This window comes from Suricata suricatta, chromosome 4 (assembly GCF_006229205.1).
Source record: "Suricata suricatta isolate VVHF042 chromosome 4, meerkat_22Aug2017_6uvM2_HiC, whole genome shotgun sequence".
NCBI classification, from domain to species: domain Eukaryota; kingdom Metazoa; phylum Chordata; class Mammalia; order Carnivora; family Herpestidae; genus Suricata; species Suricata suricatta.
Window position 1 is genome coordinate 74422894 of NC_043703.1, and position 22803 is coordinate 74445696.

The window sequence follows — 22803 nt, forward strand, 5'->3', positions numbered from 1 at the left end:
AGCTCAGAGCCTGGAGCCTGCTTCCGGTTCTGTGTCTCCTTCTCTCTCTGCCCCTCCCCCTCTCATGCTCTGTCTCTCTCTGTATCAAAAATAAGTAAAACATTAAAAAATTTTTTAAAAAATCACCACCTGATCTGGCTAAAAAGGTAGACTCTGATTCAGTGGGTGCGGCGTGCCCAAGGTTTTGTATTTCCGAGAAGCTCCCAATTCATGCTGAGGCTGTTACTTGCTTTAGGCTTCATGTAGTTGGGTAATTAGTGTTCTTATTATTCATATTTTAATTATAAGCAGGAGATCAGACTCTACCTTCTTGACAGAAGAAAGGATCAATTTTATTGTCTCTCATCTTTTCCTGGCCATAGTTCTGTTCTGGCATTAGAAAAAAAACAAAAAACAAAAACAGACTAGATGAGTGCTGGGACCAGGCTCTAGCCTAGCCATGTGCTTTGGGTGCACAGAGAAGGATGGGGCCTCTGGTCCCTAGGGTGCTTTCAAGGGGACTTTCATACTGGGGGGCTATGCCTCAGAGTCCGGTTGGGGCTCCAGAAATTTAAATTTAAACCACTGGATGCATCAGTGGATAAAGGATGAGTGAATGAACTAACTTCTAGAAATAGGAACTGCTGCTCTAGACACAGCTGAACCCTGGGGTGGGGCAGCCGAGCCTACCAGACTCTGAGACTCCGGCCAGGGCTTTGTACTCTACGGGGGAAATGGCGTTTGTTACGAGACGGGCTGCACTGTCTTTTTTGTCGTCCTGCAAAGCCAGATCCTATTTCTTCAGAAATAAAACAAGCATTCTAAATAAGGATCAAAGGCAGTTGTGGAAAAATTTACACTGAGTTATTCAAATGAATTAGGTCACCGTAGTTAATTATTGGCATATTGGGCTCTAGTTGTAGAAAGAACATTTCTACCATTTTCCTCTTTACCAGTGAGGATAAATGCCCACAGTGTCTTTCTATATTTTAGTGCTAGAGTGAATCCTTGAAATAGAAATACCTCCACACTAATAGTACAGGAGGCATAATTAATTATTAGAGTAATTGACTCGTGGACACTTTAAATGGCAGCACCAGGAAGGTGCCCCAGGTTTTTTTGTGTTTTTTATAAATTTTTATTTATTTTTTTAGTGAGAGAGACCAAGTATGAGTGGAGGAGGAGCAGAGAGAGCGGGTGACATAGAATCCAAAGTAGGCTCCAGGCTCTGAGCTGTCAGCACAGAGCCCGATACAGGGCTCAAACCCACAAGCCGTGAGATCATGACCTGAGCCGAAGTCTCAACTGACTGAGCCACCTCGGTGCCCCTCTCTTGGACACTTTAAGTAATGGCTGTCTTCTCGACTCCTCCGTTGCTGTCTCTGCACCTCTTTTGTGCTGCTGGGGGCATTTCCCCTTGCATTGTTGGTTTCAACATACATTCCCTTTTCTGTTCCTGGTAGCAGGAACGGGAAGGACCCACCATTGGTTTCCTCCACTGCTTAGCAGGGTCACTGAGGACACAGTGGGGTGCTCCGCGCCCTGATGAACCTCACTTGCTCGTCCTCTGCCAGAGCCCCGCCCCATACACACAGAAATCCACTAGCATCAAACCAGGGCTCCTTCAGACCTGGCCTCCTCTCTCAGAGATGGAAGACCTGCAGGTGTTTGTGAACGAAACTCTGGCTAGGGCATCAGTCATCTGACATGTAACGTTCATCCAGGAGATGTCATTTTGAAATCAGTTTGCGTTCATGTCCTCAAACCTCGTTCAAAATAGTCTGCCCTTGCTGAGGGATACAGATTGCTTCGGAACACTGCATCTGAACAGCTCTCCACTAAGATTGTTCGTAAGGTTGATGGAGGAGGGTATAACTGGACGTCCTGCCGTATTTGATGAAAATGGCTCTGTGAAAACAATGCTGGTAGCAGGACATGCCTGACAAGGAGCAAGTAGAAATTTGCCTCTTTATTGCTGTAGAAAAAGAATTCGGCAGGGGAGAAGGTTTGGGGTTTGGGGTTGGGATTGTTGGCCATTCCCAGCGTGGACTTGTGCCACGAGGCTGGCCTTCTTCTGTCTGTGTCTTGGCCCACTGAGAACAGCAGGTGTTTGGGACCCAGAAGTCAGAGGGGCCTCTGGAAGTGCTAATGTGGGGAGGACACTAGAGAAAAGTGTCCCTCTGGATCTCGGCCCATTTGTTTCCTGGCCGTAAAGGAAAGCACATCAGTGTGTTCGCCTTCGTTAGCACCATCAGCTCACATGAGTCAGATACCACCGCTCGTACCAAGGAACGAAACTGGTGGGGCTGCGGGGTGGCTAGGGAGCCCTGGAGACCAGCGTCCAGGAATCCTGGGGGGTCTGCTGGCCTCTGGAGAGGAGAGTGCCAAGACAGGGTTTAAAGAACAGAAAAGAAGCTGCCCAAAGAAAGCGTGTATAAACTCAGGATCAGAAAGAAATGTAAAGATTAAAGAGAATGATACAGCACTTGAGCATTTTTAAAGAAGCTTTCTCTGTAATAATTTTACTTAACAGTTTACATTTAATTTCCTTATCAAACTATTTCCCAACTAGTGTCCTGTATATGAAATCTCCGGCTTCTGTAAAGATGTATTAGGGAGTGGAAGCATGTTGTCTATTCAAATAAATTGGGGAAAATGAGGGTCGAAGTTAAGATTTCCATACTTTAGAAGCTAGGACTGTTCATAACTTTGAATATGCTGGTTTGAATTGGGAATCTCCAGGAAAGGAGTGTATCTGGGGGGAATCTCATGGGCCCACCCGATGTGCTTTTATTGCTGTATCTTCTACCACAAAGCAGGGCTGCCACTCGGTGAGCACGGGCCAGGGAGTGGCCAGCGCCCAGCGAAGGTCAAGTACCTTCAGACCCAGTTGGATTCCATAGGTACAAAGTGAAGAAGGTAGAAAGAGTCTCTCACTTATTTGGTCATTTAACTCATTTTTTAAATTTATTTTTTTAATTTACATCCAAGTTAGTTAGCATAGAGTGCAATAGTGATTTCAGGAGTCGGTTAATGCCCCTTACCCATTTAGCCTGCCCACCTCCCACCACCCCTCCAATAACCTTCTGTTTGTTCTCAGTATTTAAGAGTTTCTTAGGTTTTGTCCCCTCCCTGTGTTTCTATTATTTTTGCTTCCCTTCTATTATGTTCATCTGTTCTGTGTCTTAAAGTCCTTATATGAGTGAAGTCCTAATGATATTTGCCTTTCTCTAATTTTGCTTAGCATAATACCCTCTAGTTTCATCCACATAGTTGCAAATGGGAAGGTCTCATTCTTTTTGATTGCTGAGTACTATTCCAGTGTATATATACACCACATCTTTTTTTTTTTTAATGTTTTTTAAATTTTATTTCTGGGAGAGAGCGAGCAAGCGAGCAAGCAGGGAAGGGACAGAAAGAGAGGGAGACACAGAATCCAAAGACAGGCTGAGGTGTCAGCATGGAGACCAGTGCAGGGCTCGAACCCACGAACCGTGAGGTCATGACCTGAGCTGAAATCGGACCCTTAACTGACTGAGCCACCCAGGGGGCCCTATACCACATCTTTATCCATTCATCCATCCACGGACATTTGGACTCTTCCCATAGTTTGGTTGATGTTGGTAGTGCTGCTATAAACATTGGGGTGCATGTGTCCCTTTGAAACAGCACGCCTGTATCCCTTGGATAAATGCCTAGTAGTGCAGTTTCTTGAGGAACCTCCATACTGTTTCCCACAGTGGCTGCACCAGTTTGCATTCCCACCAGCAGTGCAAAAGAGATCCTCTTTCTCCACATCCTCGCCAACGTCTGTTGTTGCCTGAGTTGTTACTGTTAGCCATTCTGACAGGTTCATTTAACTCATTTTTAATGACACATCTATCAATCTCTTCAAGAAGAGATGTACATGAAGCTGTGTGTAGAACACTTTGAATGAAAAGCTTTATTCATCTGTTTTTTCATCTGTTTTCTTTTTAGTGGAAAGTTCATTTTGTATCTCAGGCAAAATATATGCCACAGAGAGATTCATCATTTTCCATCTAAAACTTTGGGATTGTAGGCTTTGGAAATTGAGTATATTCCAGACTTTAGAAAAGGAAAATGGCTCACACGTTGTATATTCTGAATTGTAAGAAACTGGTAGGTTCTGGCAGAGTACCCTGGGGTCAAAGGAATTCGTGTTACTGCACACTTACAAACTGGGATAAATACTTTGCAGACTTCACTTTTGTTTCGGCCACGTTTTGCCATCAAGTGTGTTGTCAAATTGGTGGGAAAACTTTCAGCCTTCAGACCTTTCTGGAGTATGAAATTCCAGATAAAGGACCTAGACCTGTACTCACAGCAGTTTGAATAGGCACCGCTTTGGGTTTCTCTCTCCGACTGGAGTGAAATTTACGGCCCACCTGTGTAAGGTGAATGAAAGCATGAGACACACGTGTTATGTGCCTGACCTCCATGTCCTCCTTTTCTTGCCTTTGCTTCCCTATCTTAACTTCATCCTCTATTAATTAAATGCTGGTTAATATTGACTGACATTTGTATTACCACTACTAATCATTTTTTGGGACGAACTTGTTGGAGTGTTAATAAAGCAAATTTTGCAAAGGGTTAACTTTTGCCATCAAGTGGCATTATCCCCAGAATGCAGTATTGAATTTGGAGTGGTGCCTAAGTGAGTTGAAAATAAATTTAAAGCCTATGGCTTAAAGAATAAAATGGCAGAGATTTAAAGCACCGTCTCCTTTAGATTGACCAGGAGGGTCAAACTGTGTGGATTACCGTGCTGTTTACAGATGCAATCTTTATATACTTTAAGTTCAGTTGTGAGTTTTCTTACCTTACATTTAAATAATAGCGGTAGTCAGCAAATAGTGAATGAGGGTTAGATAGGCATGTGATTCACATTGGTGTACTTCCAAATGAAATGAAATAGTAAAATACACAAATACATTCTCTCAGTATATACTGAAAGCATTCAATATATACTAAAAGCATCCATTCAGTCAATAGATTCCTAGGATAAGGTGCCATGGGAAAGTGTCCACTCCCCCATTAGTAATTTAAAAATAATAGTAACAGGGTTTCCCAGAATATAAATTTTGTGAGAACTGAGATTTTTATCAGTTTTATTCACTGATACATCAATTTTGCCTGTCACATGATGGGCGATGAATACATACTTGAGTGAACTGTCTTTTGGCTAAAACCTACTAACTGAGACTTGGAGACGCCTGCATTGCAAGTTTCTTCATAATAATCTTTGATGATGTCTTGATGCCTGACTTCATGGAGACTAGTTCACCCTTTGCAAAGCTTGTCTACCTTTCTTTTTCCTTTGGAAGCTAAAAGCCTAAGTGGTATTACTGATGAAAGTCTAAGCCGTTGGGCACGTGGAAGGTGGACAGGGCACTGCTCCCATGGTTTACACAGGAAACAGCTAAAACCCTCAGTTTCCCTGAGCTCCTTAGAGAGTGGAGGTCACAGGCCCACGAATTGACTGACTCCAGGGAGGAGCAGACTGACTCACCCGCAGCCAAGCACGGCGGAAGGGCCGGGGTGCCGTGCAGAGGTCTCAGGAAAAGCCAGAGAACATCTTAACGAATTGTTGCAGGCCACCTGCGGGCTGTTCAGTCTGGAAGAGCTGAGGGCCCTGATACAGAGGGAGTTTGCATTCCCCTGTAGGCGCCTTTCCCTTGGCCTTCAGGTGCGCGTGAGAGCTGATGGGTGCAGGGTGGGCGACCACACGGGGCCACCCTCAGTGTGGCAGGCCTGCAGGAGGTGATTGCTGTGCAGAAGCAGCCTGAAGCCCTGCCTCCTTGCTCGAAGATAAATCCGTAGACTCAGATTCAGGGACTTAAAAAATAACTAATAACTAGAATAGCCTTAAAGTAACTATCAGATGACAGGGATTTAAATAAGTCTGTTAAAGGAAAAGGTGGGCAGATGAACAGATGAAGCAGAAGATGGAAAGAATGAGAAACATCCACATGGACATGTAAGAAATAGAGCCACGATGTCATATAAGGAGAATTCCTTTGAGGGGCTCAGCAGTACCCTTGACACAGCTGAGGAAGGAATGTGAGCTCAGTGACCTTCACGGTAGATCAGTAGAAATTACCCAAGCTGAAATACAAAGCGGGAGGAAAGAGTAGGGACAAAGACAAAACAGAGCATCCAAGAACTTTGGGACAAAGGAGAAGAGCAAGATAATAAGGCAGGAGAACTGTTTGAAGGGTTTATGGCTGAGAATTTGCCAAAAATAATGAAAATCAAGCCAGAGATCCAGGATGCTTTGAGAACCCTAGGTAGGACAGATAACAAAGAGAACACACTTAGAGACATTGTAGTCAAAAATAAAGAGAAAACCATGAAGGCGGCCAGAGGTGGAAGGGATAAAAAGAGGAACAGATAGAAATTACAGCAGGCTCCTTATCAGAAACTATTAAAGTTTGAACTGTCAAGACCATAGCACAAGATACATCTGATTAAAATATCATCAGAAAGGGACCGCTTTCTGATTAGTGCCAGTGTTTTCTAAGAGTTGGACCCTATGGATGAAGAACGGACTCACTAACCAGTTCTCCCTCAAGTGATTTTCAGAATGTGTGTCGATGACCAAGCTTCATGGCAGATATTGAAATATGGAAGCTAATAGCATGTTGGTTGATTTCAGTGTTCTAAAAAACCTTAAAATAATCACCATGATGGAGAAAGTATCCTCTGCTAAAGCTGGGCAGTTTGTGGAGGCACGTGTGTTTCATGATCTGTATTTGGGCTATTTTATAAATGAAATATAAATAGGAAACTATGAAAGTACATTACCTTATTAACTTGATCATTGGGTGCCTCAGGGAGAGAACTCTTCAGCCAGAATTCCTGTCTCCTAAGAATTTATAACTCTGAAACAGGCCATGTTTACAGAATATGTAGATAAAACAGTAAGACATAAATAAAGTTTGTCGATGTCCATGGTTATTGTATTCCACAGGGCTGTCGTAATAGTGAATAATACTGGCCACTATTTATGCAACATCTACTCTGACATATGTCTTTGAGTTACAGTATGTTGTTCAATTCTCGTCTAATTCTACAGAAAGATAATAGTCACCTTTTGCCAGTGAGGAAAAGTGTGTCTTAGAGAAGTTCAGTACACTGCCCAACATTATGCTGCTCCACCAGTAACTGGTGCAGTTAGGGTTCACACTTGGTTTAGTCTGGCTCCAAAACCTGCTCTCTTTCCTCCAGTGAATCATAATAATGGGAGTTCAGAGTCAGACAGGCATTGGCTTAAGGCAGACCATACCCTCAGTTCTCCTTTCACAGTCTTAAGAAGAAGGTTCCTGGAAGGAACGGTATTTCTGGATGCAGGAGATGATGTGAAGTAGCAGGCAGAAGTGAAGGATGCTGGAAATATCACTCTGGAAAACAGTACAGAGGTTCTTCAAAAAATTAAAAATGGATCTACCCTATGACCCAACCGTTGCACTACTAGGAATTTATCCAAAGGATACAGGAGTGCTCTTTTGAAGGGGCACATGCACCCCAATGTTTATAGCAGCGCTATCAGCAATAGCCAAATTATGGAAAGGGTCCAAACGTCCATCGACTGTGAATGAAGAAAGATGCAGTGTACAAAGGGATACTACTCAGCCATGAAAAAGAATGAAATCTTACCATTTGAAACAACATGGATGGAGCTAGAGGGTATTATGCTTAGCAGAATAAGTAAGTCAGAGAAAGACAGATACCATGTGATATCACTCATATGTGGAATTTGAGAAGCTCAACAGATGAACAAAGGGGAAGGGAAGGAAAAATAGGGGAGGCAAATCATAAAAGACTCTTAAATACAGAGAACAAACTGAGGGTTGCTGGACACGGAGACGAGTGGAGGATGGGTTAAATGGGTGACCAGCACTCACGTTATATGTAAGAGATGAATCACTCGGCCCTATTCCTGAAGCTAAGACTACACTGTGTGCTATCTTGAATGTAAAAAATTTAAAAAAGATGCTGGAAATAGCCTGAAAAGCCCAATACAGCCATCTAGTTTAGTTTTGCCATTTCTTACAGCATTCTTTTAAAACATTTTTTTATTAATGTATTTTTAATTTTTTTTATTTTTTAGAGAGAGTACAAGTCGGGGAGGGACAGAGAGAGAGAGAGAGAGAGAAAGAGGGAGACACAGAATCTGAAGCAGGCTCCAGGCTCTGAGCTGTGAGCACAGAGCCCAATATGGGGCTGGAACCCATGAACTCTGAGATCATGACCTGAGCTGAAATCAGGTTCTTAACCAGCTGAGCTACTCAGATGCCCCAGGACATCATTCTTTACCCTAATTAGTTAATCTGTAATTTCTTCTGGATTTATAGCATTCTTAGTATGCTAGTAGGAGTCTTTAATCTTGAATGAAGATGGCAGTGTCCAGATCCCAAGGAGAACTGGGAATAACATGTCCTTGTTGGGATCCGAGGTCTAGTGATCAGTGAAAGTATTTTCTACCTTGGAGATTATGAAGATTGAAGTAGAATCTGCTAAAAAAAAAAAATGCAGTTGATGAGGAGCACCTGGGTGGCTCAGGGATGGAGTGTCTGACTCTTGGTTTTGCCTCAGGTCATGAACTCACGGTTTGTGGGTTTGGGCCCCACGTCCAGCTCTGTGCTAGCAATGCAGAGCCTGCTTGGGAGTCTCTCCCCTCCTACTCGTCCCTCCCCCACTTGTGGTGTTTCTGTCCCTCTCAAGATGAATAAACTTAAAAATTAAAAAAAAATGCAGTTGATGATATGGTAAAACAGTTACTTCTGATGCTATGGACTTTTATAAATTTTTAACTTAATATAATGAAAAATGATTACAGTAGTGTTTGAGGTTCAGGTGTTTAAATGCATTTTTATTTATATATAGTTGCTCATTACCTGCAGCTTGGATGTATTCATATTCTGTTTCTTCAGTATATCAGATGTGAGTGTCTTCACATTAGGTGACTGTGAAATATCTGTGCTACTCGGTAGATAAAATCACTGTAATTGAAATAATTTGAATTATTTCAGTGTTGACTATCATGACTCTGGATAGTAAAGTGATATTTACAGAAGAAAATCTTGACCAGAAAACGTTTTTTTTTTAAATATTTTTATGGTTTCTTTATTTTTGAGAGAGGGAGAGAGAAAGAGCATGCACATGAGCATGTGCATGTGTAAGAGGGTGGGAGAGGGGCAGAGAGAGGGAGAGACACAGAATCCGAGGCAGGCTCCAGGCTCTGTGCTGTCAGCATGGAGCCCTGTGCAGGGCTTGAACTCAAGAACCCTGAGATCATGATCTGAACCTAAATCGGACGCTTAACCAACTTAACCATCCAGGCACCGTCCCCCCAACCTCCCGGAAACATTTTTCTAATTTGAAATTTAAGATTTAACTTCTAAATATTTTTATTAAAAAAATTCTCATATAAATTGAAAATCAATTTGATATTTAAATTTTTGTCTTATAAGAAAAAAAGGAAGTAATTTCTATGAGAGTAATGTAAATAAGCATAGCCATACTTCATTTTCTTATGCTTTGCTTTATTGTGCTTTTCAAATATCATATTTTTTACAAATTGAAGTTTTATAGCAACTTTCCATCAAGCAGATGTGTGGGTGCCACATTTCTAACAGGGTTTGCTCCCTTTGTGCTTCTGTATCACATTTTAGTAATTCTTGCAATATTTGAAACTTTCATTATTATTGCATTTGTCACAGTGAGCTACGATCAGTGATTGCAACTCACCGAAAACATAGAGGATGGTTAGCATATTTTAGTAATGAAGTGTTTTTTATTTATATATTTTTAATGTTTTTTATTATTTTTGAGAGATAGAGACCATGCGAGCAGGGGAGGGTCAGAGAGAGAGGGAGACAGAATCTGAAGCAGGCTCCAGGCTCTGAGCTAGCTGTCAGCACAGAGCCTGACATGGGGCTCAAACCCACGAACCATGAGATCATGACCTGAGCTGAAGCCTGATGCTCAACTGACTGAGCCACCCAGGCGTCCCTAATGAAGTATTTTTTAATTAATGTATATATAATTTTTTTTCAAGCATAATGGTATTAACCACTCAATAGGCTATAGTATAGTGTAAATCTAACTTTTCTTTGCACTGGGAAACCAAAAAACGCATTAACTAGCTTTATTGTGATACTCACTTTGGTGTGGTGGTCTGGACCTGAGCTTGCCGGAGGGAGACCCAGCAGGAGTCACAAGCATACCTCCATTCCAACAGCTGAAATGCATCGATTAACTTCACTAGATTCAGAATCAAACTAGATTTTTATTTATTGATTTATTTATTAAGTCTCCAGTCAAAGTCCAGTTGGTTAACATGCCATTTAGTATTCGTTTCAGGTTTACAATTCACGGACTCAGCACTTCCATCCAGTATCCACTGCGCCTCACTAGGGCGGTCCCTAACCCCCCAAACTAGATTTAAACAAACAAAAAAAATCTCTTTATCTGTTTACACCTCACATGATATAAATATATTATTTTATTTGCGACATGGTGGCTTTATGATTCTTTTCTTTGAACCAGTCTACTCCAGTTGTATATACCTTCTACTCAACACGTTTCTGTAGGTTTTGGTAAAATGTGCTTTGACTTTACTACAGAATGTAAGGTACGCCTGGAAGACATAATTTGGGGAGGTTTTTCTGGACTTCTCCTTTTATTTTGAAATAATTGCAGATTCATGGGAAGTTGCAAAAAATAACACAGAGGCCCCATGTCACCTGCACCAACATGGTACTTCCTCAAGCAGTGACATTTTATGTAACTACAGCAACCCACGTGGTTTCTTTTTATCACATAATTTTTGATGAACTGTGTTTAGCTGTCCTTATTCTTACATGGTGTCCTTCTTTACATCTTTTGTTTTATTGTTTGTAAACCCGACAAGGAAAGAATTCAGCCTCACTAACTTTGTTCCTTTAATGTCTGTCGTTTCTATGTGGTTTGTCTCTGAGGGATTGGCCTTCTCAATACTTCCAAATGGAAAGGGGGATGTTGGGTTTGGCTCTTAGGGTTAGGGTTAGGGCTCTTAGATCCAGTGCTTGGCATTTACATATCATTGTCTCCAGAGAAGAAGTAGTAAACCTTTCACAGATGCCTGGCCCATGCCGTAGGCCCCCCGACTCCTCATTTCCCCACACCCCCTGCTGTGGGGGCACCAATGCCATGGGCCTTCCCACCCCTGCGTCTCCACTGCTGACTAGGTGTTCCTTCTCATCCACCATCCATGCCTGTCTACCCCATCCTCAGTTCTGCCCTCATCCTCAGGCCAGATTGTGATCCCAAGGCTCTCCCAGGACTGATGAATCTACTCTTCTCAGTGGACCTCTCCCCCCAACTTTCTCTTACCTTTGTAGGCCTCAGAATCTACCTTGGCCCCTGTGGATGCCCATCCTGGGAGCCCTCCACCGAGCCGCCTCTGCCCTGTGGTCTGTGCAGTGTCTTCTTTCCCAGCAACCTCAGGCTGTCATTGCCTCTTCTCCCGTCTACATCTCCAGGCTGTGTCCTTCCCGGCCTCCTTCCCATCAGCATGTCTCAAGTCTGTACATTTCCCAGCCTCAGACAAAAGCTGCCTCCCCTCTGCCCCTCCCCGCACAATTCCCGAAACAGTGCTGGGCCATATGTATTCATGGTCTCCGTCTCACCTTCCACTCGCTCCAGCCCTCTAGAACGGTACCCCTGCCCCTGTCATTCTGCCCGTTGCTTAGCTGATGTAGGTCCCTGGGGCACTAAATACAGCCTCCTGTTTTTTCTGGATCCATTTCCGCCTTCCTCTTCTTCAGTGTCTACACTGCAGCCTGAGAAAAACACAAACCTGACCTTGTGACTCCTTTGCTTTGAAGTCCCCAGTGGCTTCCCATGAGGCAGAGCCCGAGGGTGGAGACCAGCATCCCTGCTCAGCCCCTGGCTGCCTGGTGGGACCCGCCTTCCTGCCCACAGCTCTTTCACCATCTGCCAGCAGCCCTCCGCTCCTCTGCCCTTGGCACACGTGCCTGGGGTGCTTCTTTCTCCCTGCAGCCGATCCCTTGTGTCGTTAATGCTGGTTCATTTTGCAGATCTCACTTCTACGTTAGTTCCTGAGCTAAGCCTGTCTCCGTTACGTTTCTCATACCGACCTGCACTGCTTTGCCTTCTCAGCACTTGTGTTAGTTGTTAACTCTTTTAAAAATGGTGCCCACATGGGTAATGCCAGCTCGTGAAGTGCCAGGACTCTGTTCACCCTTTTCTGTCCCTGATGCCTGATCCAGTGCTCCTCTACAGTACTTCTCCTTTTGGATAAAAGAGAAAATACCATTCTTCCCACAGACTCTTTACAAATGGAAACAAAATTACTAAAGCTTTGCCAGTCATAAAAAAAATCCAAGGATAGCACAAGTCCTGTCTGCTGAAGGTGTACTGTAAAGTAAGGGTTTAAAGAAACCTGAACATTCTGGTACAAGTTCTTGGCATATATGACTTAACTAAATCTTGACTTAGGACATTTTTGTTTTACTCCAGATGGCCGCCCCTAGTGTGAGAAAGCCCCGGGTGTTTGACCTGCTCCGGAATGTATACTGTACACCCTCTTGAGTCCATGTCTTAACTCCTTACGCTTTCCTTTTTTTCTTGCGGGGTGTGGGGGAGGGGCGAGGGGTTGTTTGCCTTTCTTGTAGTCAGAAAGAGGAGAAAACAGGCTTTCCTATCTGAGAAAGGTTTGCTGTCTGAGCCCTCATCACATCCTGGTGTAGTCTTTCACTTCAGAAGCCTTTTTAAATGATTATTCTTGTGTTCCTTCATTTCTTCTGGAAAGATTTATGGAGGATCTGAGGATCTGCCTTGGGTGGGTACTCTGGGGAGGTACACACACACACACACACACACACACACACACACACACACACGAATCGCAGTGGTCAGTCCCCGGCCAGCAGGCAGCTCATGTTGTCCTGCATCTGTGGCTGCTGGACACAGGGGAGTGCTGGTAACCTGCCACAGCTCGCTTCCCTACTGTGTTCCTCTCTGGAGGCCTTTTAGCCTCATTTAGATTATAAATAGAGTTGTATAAAGGGGTCCCTTTTTTGAGTAAGCATCAATATTAATGCTTTTCAAGTAGAGTCAGTGCTTCCTCAACTACGTTATTATTTTATTTCTACTCGAATATGTGATGCTATGAGGTGAAGCCCGATCTGTCTCAGGGAGGAAGTCTTCCTTAGACCAGATAGGGTCATTACACTGAGTTTCCAAGTTCCGCGTTTCTTTCAGGCTGGAAAATAAGAATGTGCAGTTCACTATCATGGTTATTTGCTGGGGTATCAGTTCAGCTTCAGTGCTGGCTGACACCAAGCATTATCAGCTATTTTGTGACACTTTACTCTTTTATTTCTATCATCCATTTTATATGCCAACAGAGCACTTGAACACACTTCCACTGGTAACAAAGGTAAAGAAAAAGCATTAGCTTCTATCAAGGTCTTAAATAGAGTCTTTTTAAAAATATTTTTAATGTTTATTTTTGAGAGAGAGACACACACACAGAGGGTGGGTGGGGGAAGGGTCAGAGAGAGAGGGAGACACAGAATCCAAAGCAGGCTCCAGGCTCTGTGCTGTCAGCACAGAGCCCGACATGGGGCTTGATCTCACGAACCATGAGATCATGACCTGAGCTGAAGTTGGCCGTGTAACTGACTGAACCACCCAGGCACCCCTTAAATAGATTCTTAAAGATCGACGCCACTCTGTTCTATCCCTACAGTGCTGTCTTTTCAAAATGTACAGACATTCATTTCACCGTCACTGTGATTAAATTCTATTATTAATTTTTTTTCTCTTAGTGTCATTTTTAACTCTCTTGCCTCATAAGCATGTAGTGCAGTGACTTAGTAAGAAGTTTACTCACATGGATGTTCTTTTGTTTCTCAAGTCCCTGCCCAAAAATATGGTGTCTCGGCTCTGTGAATCTAAGAAGGTGTGTGCGGCAGCCGAGATGCAACTTCAGGTATGTACCTTTGTTCTGAAGTTTTTCAGAACAGTTATTAAAAATAAATATATAACTTTAAATTCTTGCCAACGCTCCACATTTATTATAATAATTATGCTTCTAACACATCTTTCATCCGAGTTCAAAGAACTTGACCCAAACTGACTCATTCAGGCCTCACACTTGTGAAATGGATGTTAAATAAATTTATTTCCCAGTTGCAGCCAGGAAAAATCAAAGCTTGCAAGAGTCACATGACTTCTTCTCAATCATACCTGTCAGCACACAAGTTATATTTTGAGTCCCTTTGTGTCTTTAAAAGTTTGTGGCTTTGACGTGAAGTTTAAACAGTAAAGATTGTTAGTTTTAGCTAATACTCAAAGGCAATTTTCTAGGTTTCCAGATAAAGACTAGAAAAATTTTATGAACCATCTGGATGTCAGGTCTACACGAGACCAGATGTTCAGGTTACTTTAATTGCTGAGGTTGTTTATGGAATTCTTGCTCTTCATCAGGTCTGGCGAATTCTATAAACACAGCCCAAACTCCCGTCTTTCATGGCAGGCCTTACTTTTATAAAGATCCAGCTACCTATTTCAGAGTGTGGGCACCATTTAATTGCTTTGGGGTTTTGTAAAATTCAGCCTTTGTGAACTCTGTTTATGTTGTACTTTGCAATATATGTTTGAAGAAAATGCATGCTATCAAGAAAACCGCGGACTTATGTTTGAATTTACGTTATTTGATGTCTATGTATATCAATATAATTTTAAAAAGACTCCTGCGTCATTTGGAAAGCTTTCCAATTATTTGAAAAGTTCTGCATTACTCAGCTAATGTCTCTTGATTTGCCGATATGTATCGTGGAAGTCCTGCCTTTTAAAAGCCAAGGCTGTGGTTTTCTTTTTGAGTAATTGTTCCAAGGATTTTCTTTTAAAAAGGAAAACCAACCTTTCGCTCCTTCCACCCTCCAAAGAGAGGGACCCCCTGAGAGACGCAGAGGAAGAGAGAGAGAAAAGAGGGAGGCAGATGCTTGCCAGAGGGCTACCCCACCAGCCTTCTGTCCCACAGTAGCCCCTCGTACCGAGCAGACACTCGAGGGGGGAAAGGAAATGAATTGTCCAGGTTTCTAGGGGGCATACACAGTGCTCTGAAAATTGAGATTTTCTTTTTTTGTTTTTCCCTGTTGTGCCTTGTTTTAAAAATGGGCTCCTGTTTTTCTGTGGCTCTAAGGTTCTTGGTCTCAGGAGAGCATGAGTCCCTGGACGGGCAGGTAGGCCCATCGCTTTAGAATTATTTGGTTTACCAGCAGGTGAGCGTGAGGCATATGCCCGTTTCATTTATTTTGCTCTATTTTTGTCATTAAAAGAAGTCATGCCATATTTATGCCTTTCATGTGTGGAAAACGTAACTATAGGAATGAAACTTCTGAATTCAGATCTGTTTGTAGATTGAGGCCAAAAAACAAAAATAACCACTGCCCCCCCCCCACCTTAGTGGAGGTTAGGTAAGTTTCAGTTGCTAATAATTCATTCTGTTAGAAAATGGACAAGTAATTTAGGCCCCTCTGATTACTCTATGCATTGTTACTCATTATAGAATATAGACTTGAAAGAGCTGTATTTAGCTATATGGTTAGATTACCGGTTAGAGTAAAGCAATATTTATATTTAGTAAATGTCTATATTTTCCTAGGGAAGGTTTAAACTTGGCTTATAATTTAGAACCATAATTCTATATCTAGACGAAGCCAAAAGCTGGAGGTCATTTACATTTTTTCTTTTATCCAAACTAATCCTCAGTTCTTTTAAGTCAACAGCTGCACATTCTCTGCAAATTCCATTTTCAAATCAGAAAGATGTATATCAGAAACATAATTGCATGTCAGAATTTTCCCTTTAAAATCGAGCCTTTTCTACTTTCTTGCCTCAGGTGAACTCCCAACAAATATTCCCATTCAAGCCAGGCGCTCACAGGAGAATGCGCTTTATCTTTACGTTAGGTTTTCAGTGTAAAATTTCATTTTCAGAACTTTTTAAGCAGCAGGCTTCACATGCCTAATGAAACTAACGCTTTATTCTCCTATCATGTTTCAATGGCCTGTGTCCTCCACTCGGACGTGAGTGAGCCTTCCCTCCGGGTCACCTCTGGCAGCCGGAATTGTCCGTGTGCAGCAGCTCTTCCCTGGGTGCCGCCTACCGCCAGGTGCGGGGCTGCCTGGGCCCGGCCACACCCTCCAGCAGCTGCACCAGAATTCTTGTAGCACCTGTACTCGCCCGTCGCACGAGAGCCGTGCTCTCTCCACCTCGCCCCATCTGTTTAACGCTCCGTCCCCTTGTTGTCACAAACTTGGATTTGGACCATTTCATTTCTCTCGAAGATCTGTCAGGATTCCAGGAAGAAACCAAGCAGGATGCATTAGATCCAGAGGGCCACAAGTTGTAACTTTATTATTCTTTTTCTCGTATTTCCAGATATATATTTTGCATCTACCTATAGATATCAGTGGGCCAAATTCCAGTTTTGTGGTCACAAATTTACTACATTGTACATAGAGTACCGTATAGATGAGGTTCGAAAATTTTTAATATCCTTAATCACGAAAAGGTTGAGAGCTTTCCTTTTCATTGTTAACATGGTCTTAATTGTGGTACAAAACACACTTCAAGCCATATATATTTACATTTGTGAACGTGTTCAGCTGTTTTGTGTACTTCTTATTCTGGTACACTTCGAACACCTTTGGCTTGTGTCTTCGATGTAAGGCTGGGTTGCCAGAACTAAGTGGACGTTCTCGTCTTTCTTAGGTCTTCTATGCTGCCCTGGATCAGATCTACCATGGGAAGCACCCGCTGAGGGCATCGACCACAGACATACTCAGGGAGACCCAGGAGAGATTTTATGGCTTACCATACGTTCCAAACACCGTGAGTCTCACATTTTGATCCTGGCGTGTGCCGTCAAACAGTTCAGCCAGCGTCTCCATCAGAGAGAGTCGGTTGTGGCACCTTCCCCTTGCAGAACGTGAAATCCCTGTCTTTATGTCAAGGTTTTGTTTGGGGCAAATGCTAGAAATCGCCTGGCCCATTGAATATCTCCAACCATGCATTTACATGTGCTGATTCTCTTCCTGCTAACAGTATGTTTCTGGATTCCTGGGAAGGTAGCGGTGAAGAAGGTCATTGGGGTTAGTCTGTCATTCTTTTTCTTTTATTTTCTGCTAATGAGAAGAGTGGTTAGTGATACAAGATGAACGTGAATCATTGTCACTGTGAAGGCAACTGACGTGTGTTGAGGACCTTAGTTGCATCAGGGATTATAATAGAAGTTTTGCACATCTTCTCTCATTTACCGCCATCTGTCAGCATAGAAGGCAGGAGTGTTGCTACCATTTATTGAGAACGAGGTGCCAGACTCCACCTGGCTGCTTCGCCAGAGAACCTCTGATTCCACTCTCAACCTTGTATGAGTTAGAGAAGAGCCCCATATTTGGGGCTCCTGTGGGGGCTCCTGTTGAGGCTCCCATACATTACGTGTCTTCTCTAAAATCACGTAGGTTGTGCTGGGATTCAGAAGCAGCCTCTGAAATCATGCTGTCCCATTGCTCCCGGGTCCCACGGGGAAGCTGAGGGTGGCAGGGAGAGTGTTTGGCTGCGGCAACTCTTGTGCTCCTGAGGACCCGCGGCGCCTGTGGCAGGAGGTTCATGTCCCTGAGGACCCATGGTGCCCACGGTAGGGGGTTCATGTCCCTGAGGACCCGTGGTGCCCGCGGTAGGGGGTTCATGTTCATTAGGCAGGAAAGGGACTTCATGGAGTCTCATAACTAAAAGAGACAAGGGTGAATCTTGTTTCGGGCCAGTCGGCTCTGGTAATGCTTACAAAATACCGTTCAGAAAGTTTCTCTTTCTTTCTGTCTCTCGGGGTCTGTCCTTTCTGGGATTCGTTCCCTCCTCAGGGGGGCTGCCCTGGCTGGGAGGTGTGGTGGCTGCCAGGAGGGCCTGGCTTCTATCCTTCCAGCTTCGCCAGTCTGCCAGCGAGAGAGCAGATGTGCAAGTGCTCTGAGATCTGTACAGTGCGGAAAACGTGACAGTATTGGGTCCCTGCACACGTGCTAAGAGGCTCATCCGTGAACTGTGCTTGGCCCGTGGGGCTTCAGGTCCTGACACGCAGACATACTTTGGAATAGTTCAGATTTACCAGACTTTACAAGTCAAGTAACAGCGTGTTTTATCTTCATAATGCTTCTTATCAATAGTTTTGGTTGTCTAGATGCTTAATCCTGTGTCCCAGTGTATAATACTAGTCCTACCACATACCTGTTTTTGACCTTAAGTATAATTTACCGTTCAAATGCTGTGTATTATTGAGCTCTGGATTATCTGTAGTAGTGAACATTTGTGGTGATGAGAATAACTATTCATCAGTGGAATAAATCATAATAACAATGGGCTAGATTTAATAGCTTTTTCCAGTTTGCAGAATGCTGCCGATTCATGTGCTGTTGTGCTTCTATGCTTTTTGTGCTCATTTTTTAGTCTTTGCTTAGTTGTATTTATTTTTCATACTTTATTTATTTTGAAACAGAGAGTAATACAAGTGGGGAAGGGGCAGAGAGAGAGAGCGTGCGTGCGTAGCTCGGAGCCCAACACCAGTCCCAAACTCACAAACCGTGAGATCGTGACCTGAGCCGAAACCAAGAGTCAGATGCTTTACCCACTGAGCCACCCAGGCGGCCCTGTTCTTTGCTTGATTTATAAATGGCTGTGATGTGAACTCCGTAACAGGACCAGTAAGTGATAAAATTGTAGGAAGGCAAAAATTAGGAACTGGGAAGCTTTCAAAAGCTGCAAAACTTGAGCTTGGCTGAGCTGCTTGCCCCAGTTGTATAATGTTGCCCCTCTCCTTGGAACCCAAACTTCCCTACCGTCTGGATTCCTCTGTGTGATAAATACACAGAGATGGGTTCCCAGTGGCAACCCCATTTTGAATCAACTATCAGTAAATTTTTTTTAATTTAAAAGAAAGGATGATGATATTAAGCCCACTATCCTTGTCCTACTTCCTCTTGAAAATATAGTGATTTATCTCTTCACTGGGATTGTCTCCCTTGTTCATTGGCAGGAGCTATCGCTTTTTGAGTAAATTGGGTTTTTTTTCTTTTTAGTTTGTTTTGTTTTGTTTTTTTATTTTAGAGAGGGAGAGAATATGAGCAGTGGAGAGGGGCAGAAGGACAGAAGGAGAATCCAACAAACCGTAATATCACGACTGAGCTGATACCGAGAGTCAGACACTCACCCGACTGAGCCACCCAGGCTCCCCAATGATACTCGTAACTACAGAGAACAAGCTGAGTGTTGCTGGGGCGGAGGGAGGGGCTAAGTGGGGGATGGGCATTAAGGAGGGCACTTGTAATGAGCACTGGGTCTTGTATAGAAGTGATAAATCACTAAATTCTACTCTTGTTAACTAGATAGAATTTAAATAAAAACTCGAAACATTAGGAGTGCCTGGTGGCTCAGTAGGTTAAGTATCCGACTTCAGTTCAGGTCGTGATCTCATGGTTTGTGAGTTTGAGCCCCACATCGGACTCTGTGCTGACAGCTCAGAACCTGGGGCCTGCTTCAGATTCTGTGTCTCCCTCTCTCTCTGCCTCTTCCCTACTCATACTCTGACTCTCTCTCAAAAATAAACTTAAAAGAAAAACAAACTTGAAACAAAAAAAAGAAGAATAGGAAGGTTTATAACAGCACTGTTTGTAAAAGTGAGAAAAAAGGAAGAGGTGGGTTTCAGGAAAGAACCCAGGTGACTGTGAGTGGAAAAATGGATAAATAATTTGTGCCATATTCATTGGGTGGAATGCATTCAGTGGAAACTGAGGGGGCACAGATAATGAACTTAATAATATCAAGTTAAAAAAAAACCAGTTTCAGAAGAATTAAACAGTGTACATTTATAATAAAGTTCAAAATAATGCAAACTAAGCAGTGCAATGCATTATCACCGGTAAACACTTAAGCAGTGAAACTCTAAAGAAAAGTGAAGGAGTCGTAAACACAAAATTCAGATAGTGCTAACCTCTGGAACAAGGAATGGGATTATACGAGTCCTAGAAGTGTCTTCTTTCTTGCACCAATAGTGGGTATGACACTGATAGTTTTGTCATTCTCCCTATCTTAGTTGTTTATAGAAAAAGAAGAAAATTGGTACACAGGAAGTATCTCTCTATGTTAAGAGGTTGTTTTGGCTGCACCATATGTGGTAAAGGATGGACTTAGGGAGACCAGTTGGGAAGTTTTTCAGGTGCTGGGTTGAGTGGGTGGCCTGGCCTAGGGAAGTGTCCGTAGAGATGGACGGCTTGAAGCGGGTATGAGAACGATGGAGAAGGTAGAGTCCACGGGGCGCGGGACTCGCTGGCTGGACATGGAGGCCAGGGGAGTGGAGGAGGACTGTGAGTTTGCCATGAGAATTGGCCCTGGAGGGGACTTTAGCGCATCCTGCCATGCAGGCTGGAAGAGCGACGGTTTTTCCTTAAACTTTTCTCTAGAAAAGGTTTGTTGCCAATGAATCCTTGCATTCCTTCAAATAAACCATGAGAACAGAATACAATTTGAACACCAACCTACAGAGAGTATTTATTCATAATGTTGCTAGAGACTGCACAAATTATACGCGCGGAATGGGGTCTAAACCTGTAGACGGCAATTACGTGTTTATATCAGTGTCTCTCCCAAGGGCATTAATACCTCATCGTGAGAATCAGGTGTCCCCTCAGCTATGTTTGAGGAGTACTTGTTTAAATGACGTTAAAAGGGCTCCTCAGGGTCTGTGAAGTGCTAATAAACATCCGGAGTCTCTCGTGCTTTGTCTGCAAGCTCGCTGACCACGGACGTCGGCCTGGCTCGTTTCTAGGCGTTAGCCCCATGTAGATCGTATTTTGGCCAACTTTGCACTTGTGTTATGCAACTCTTGAACCCGGGCAGCTCCATCAATATTCTGCAATAAATAATGGGTGCTTATTTTTCAAGTGAATAGACTTACTATGTCAGCAATTTATTAATACTTAGGAGATAGCCCTAAGATACAGTATATACAGTATAGACAAACGTGATTTGTTATTTCCTTGGTATTCTAACAGTAGTTTGCTAGGGGTCCAGAAGCTCTCGCCCCATTGTAAATAGAGGCTCCATCTTGTACCATTACTTTTATTCTATTCAGAGCTTGATGTTTGTCTTTTATATTAACGACTGTCTCCTCCTTTATTTACTCAGAAAGTGGAAGATGCTGTATTTTTTTATTTGTAGGATTCCAAATGTATATTTTTGCATGTCTGGGAGAGTCTGGGGTGGAAACCTTTCTCTAGCCTCATGACCGTTCAGTTCTGTCCTTGTGAGTATTTTTCAAGTTCAAAGCATGGACAAGTGATGCTGCTGATAGACTGCAGTTTTCCAGAAGTTGTTAGTGACCCGTTTGTGTCTCACTCGTTTGAACTAGTTTTGTGAACTTCGTCATCGAAGCCGTGTCTCACGTGCAGCTCTCTGGGGAGTAACAGTATTCTCTGAATAACTCTTGCCGCCAGTAAGACCTTCTCTGTCCTTTACCCATTCATGTTGAAAACAGTGCTGAATATGGAACAAGAAAGCCCCGAGCACCTGTCTTTAATTCAGGAAAACATCATAATAAATATATCTGAGGAGATTGTCTTTCTTGTTCATTCATAATTTAAAATTTACTGTCTTGAATAAAGCTAAAATAGAAAAGAATTATTCTAGGAAAGCACTTACTGGCATTGAACGGACATGTTGATATCTGGTCATTGTTCTTATTAGAACAAACACCAACAAAGAATACGAAAACAAAGGGCGCCTGGGTGGCTCAGTCGGTTGAACACCCAGCTCTTGATTTTGGCTCAGGTCATGATCCCACAGACTCCACAAGCCTGCTTAAGATTCTCTCTCTCTCCCTTTCCCCCTCTCCCCTGCTTGTGCTCTCTCTTCCTCTCTCTAAAAAAAGTTTTGGGGGGGTGCTTGGATGGCTCAGTTAAGCGTCCGTCCGACTCTTGATTTTGGCTCAGGTCATTTTCTCATAGTTTCATGAGTTTGAGTCCCATGTCAGATTTTGCGCTGACAGCACAGAGCCTGCTTGAAACTTTCCCCCTCTCTCTGTTCCTCTGCTGCTTGCATTCTCTTTCTAAAATAGATTTTTTTTTTAGTAAAAAAATTTTTTAAGTGTGAAAAGAAGGCATGTCTACATTTAAAAGCTCCAATTATTAAAATCCAGCAACAACTCAGTTTATGTGGCACTCCAGTCACTGTTTACCTGCGGTAGGGGAGGTGGGGATTCAGATGCTCTGTACTCATTGCTTTGCCTCTAGGTGTTTTTGGGTGGGCGCGTGCCTCGGGCTTCCTGGGGGACATACCTGATCGGCTGCCACCTGTTCAAGGTGCATTATTTCAAAATGGCTGCTGCCACTGGAGACTGATTTCTATTGAGGCTTATTTCTGTTACGACTAATTATACAGGAGAGAGATACATATTTCACCTAGAGTGTAATTATCTATTAGCACACCTTCTTGTTAGAATAGCTGGAAGTTATGCTAAATTTAGTCAAACATATCAAAGAGCAAACACCTTTTTGTTACATAGCGTAAAGAAAACAATTTCCAAACCCCAATTTACATATTTGTGCCTTAATTCAATTACATTATATTAATACATGTAACATTTATAAATTAGTTTTAATATATCTAATAAATATATTTTTATTAATGCTTACTATGTGCTATACACTGCCTAGGAGATGGAGATTCAGTGTGAATGAA

General features: G+C 42.9%; 1 protein-coding gene across 4 annotated transcripts in view; it reads left to right on the top strand.

Annotated features, from left to right (window-relative positions):
- Positions 1 to 22803, top strand: part of MIPEP (mitochondrial intermediate peptidase) — a 174949-nt gene that overhangs the window by 72999 nt on the left and 79147 nt on the right. For 3 of the 4 annotated variants that reach the window (XM_029936950.1, XM_029936953.1, XM_029936951.1), the window contains exons 15-16: positions 13928 to 14002; positions 16792 to 16911. The exons of the other annotated variant lie outside the window; for it this stretch is intronic. In XM_029936950.1, coding sequence (XP_029792810.1) covers positions 13928 to 14002; positions 16792 to 16911 — 195 coding nt within the window. The remainder of the gene's footprint in view (positions 1 to 13927; positions 14003 to 16791; positions 16912 to 22803) is intronic. 4 annotated transcript variants of the gene reach the window in all.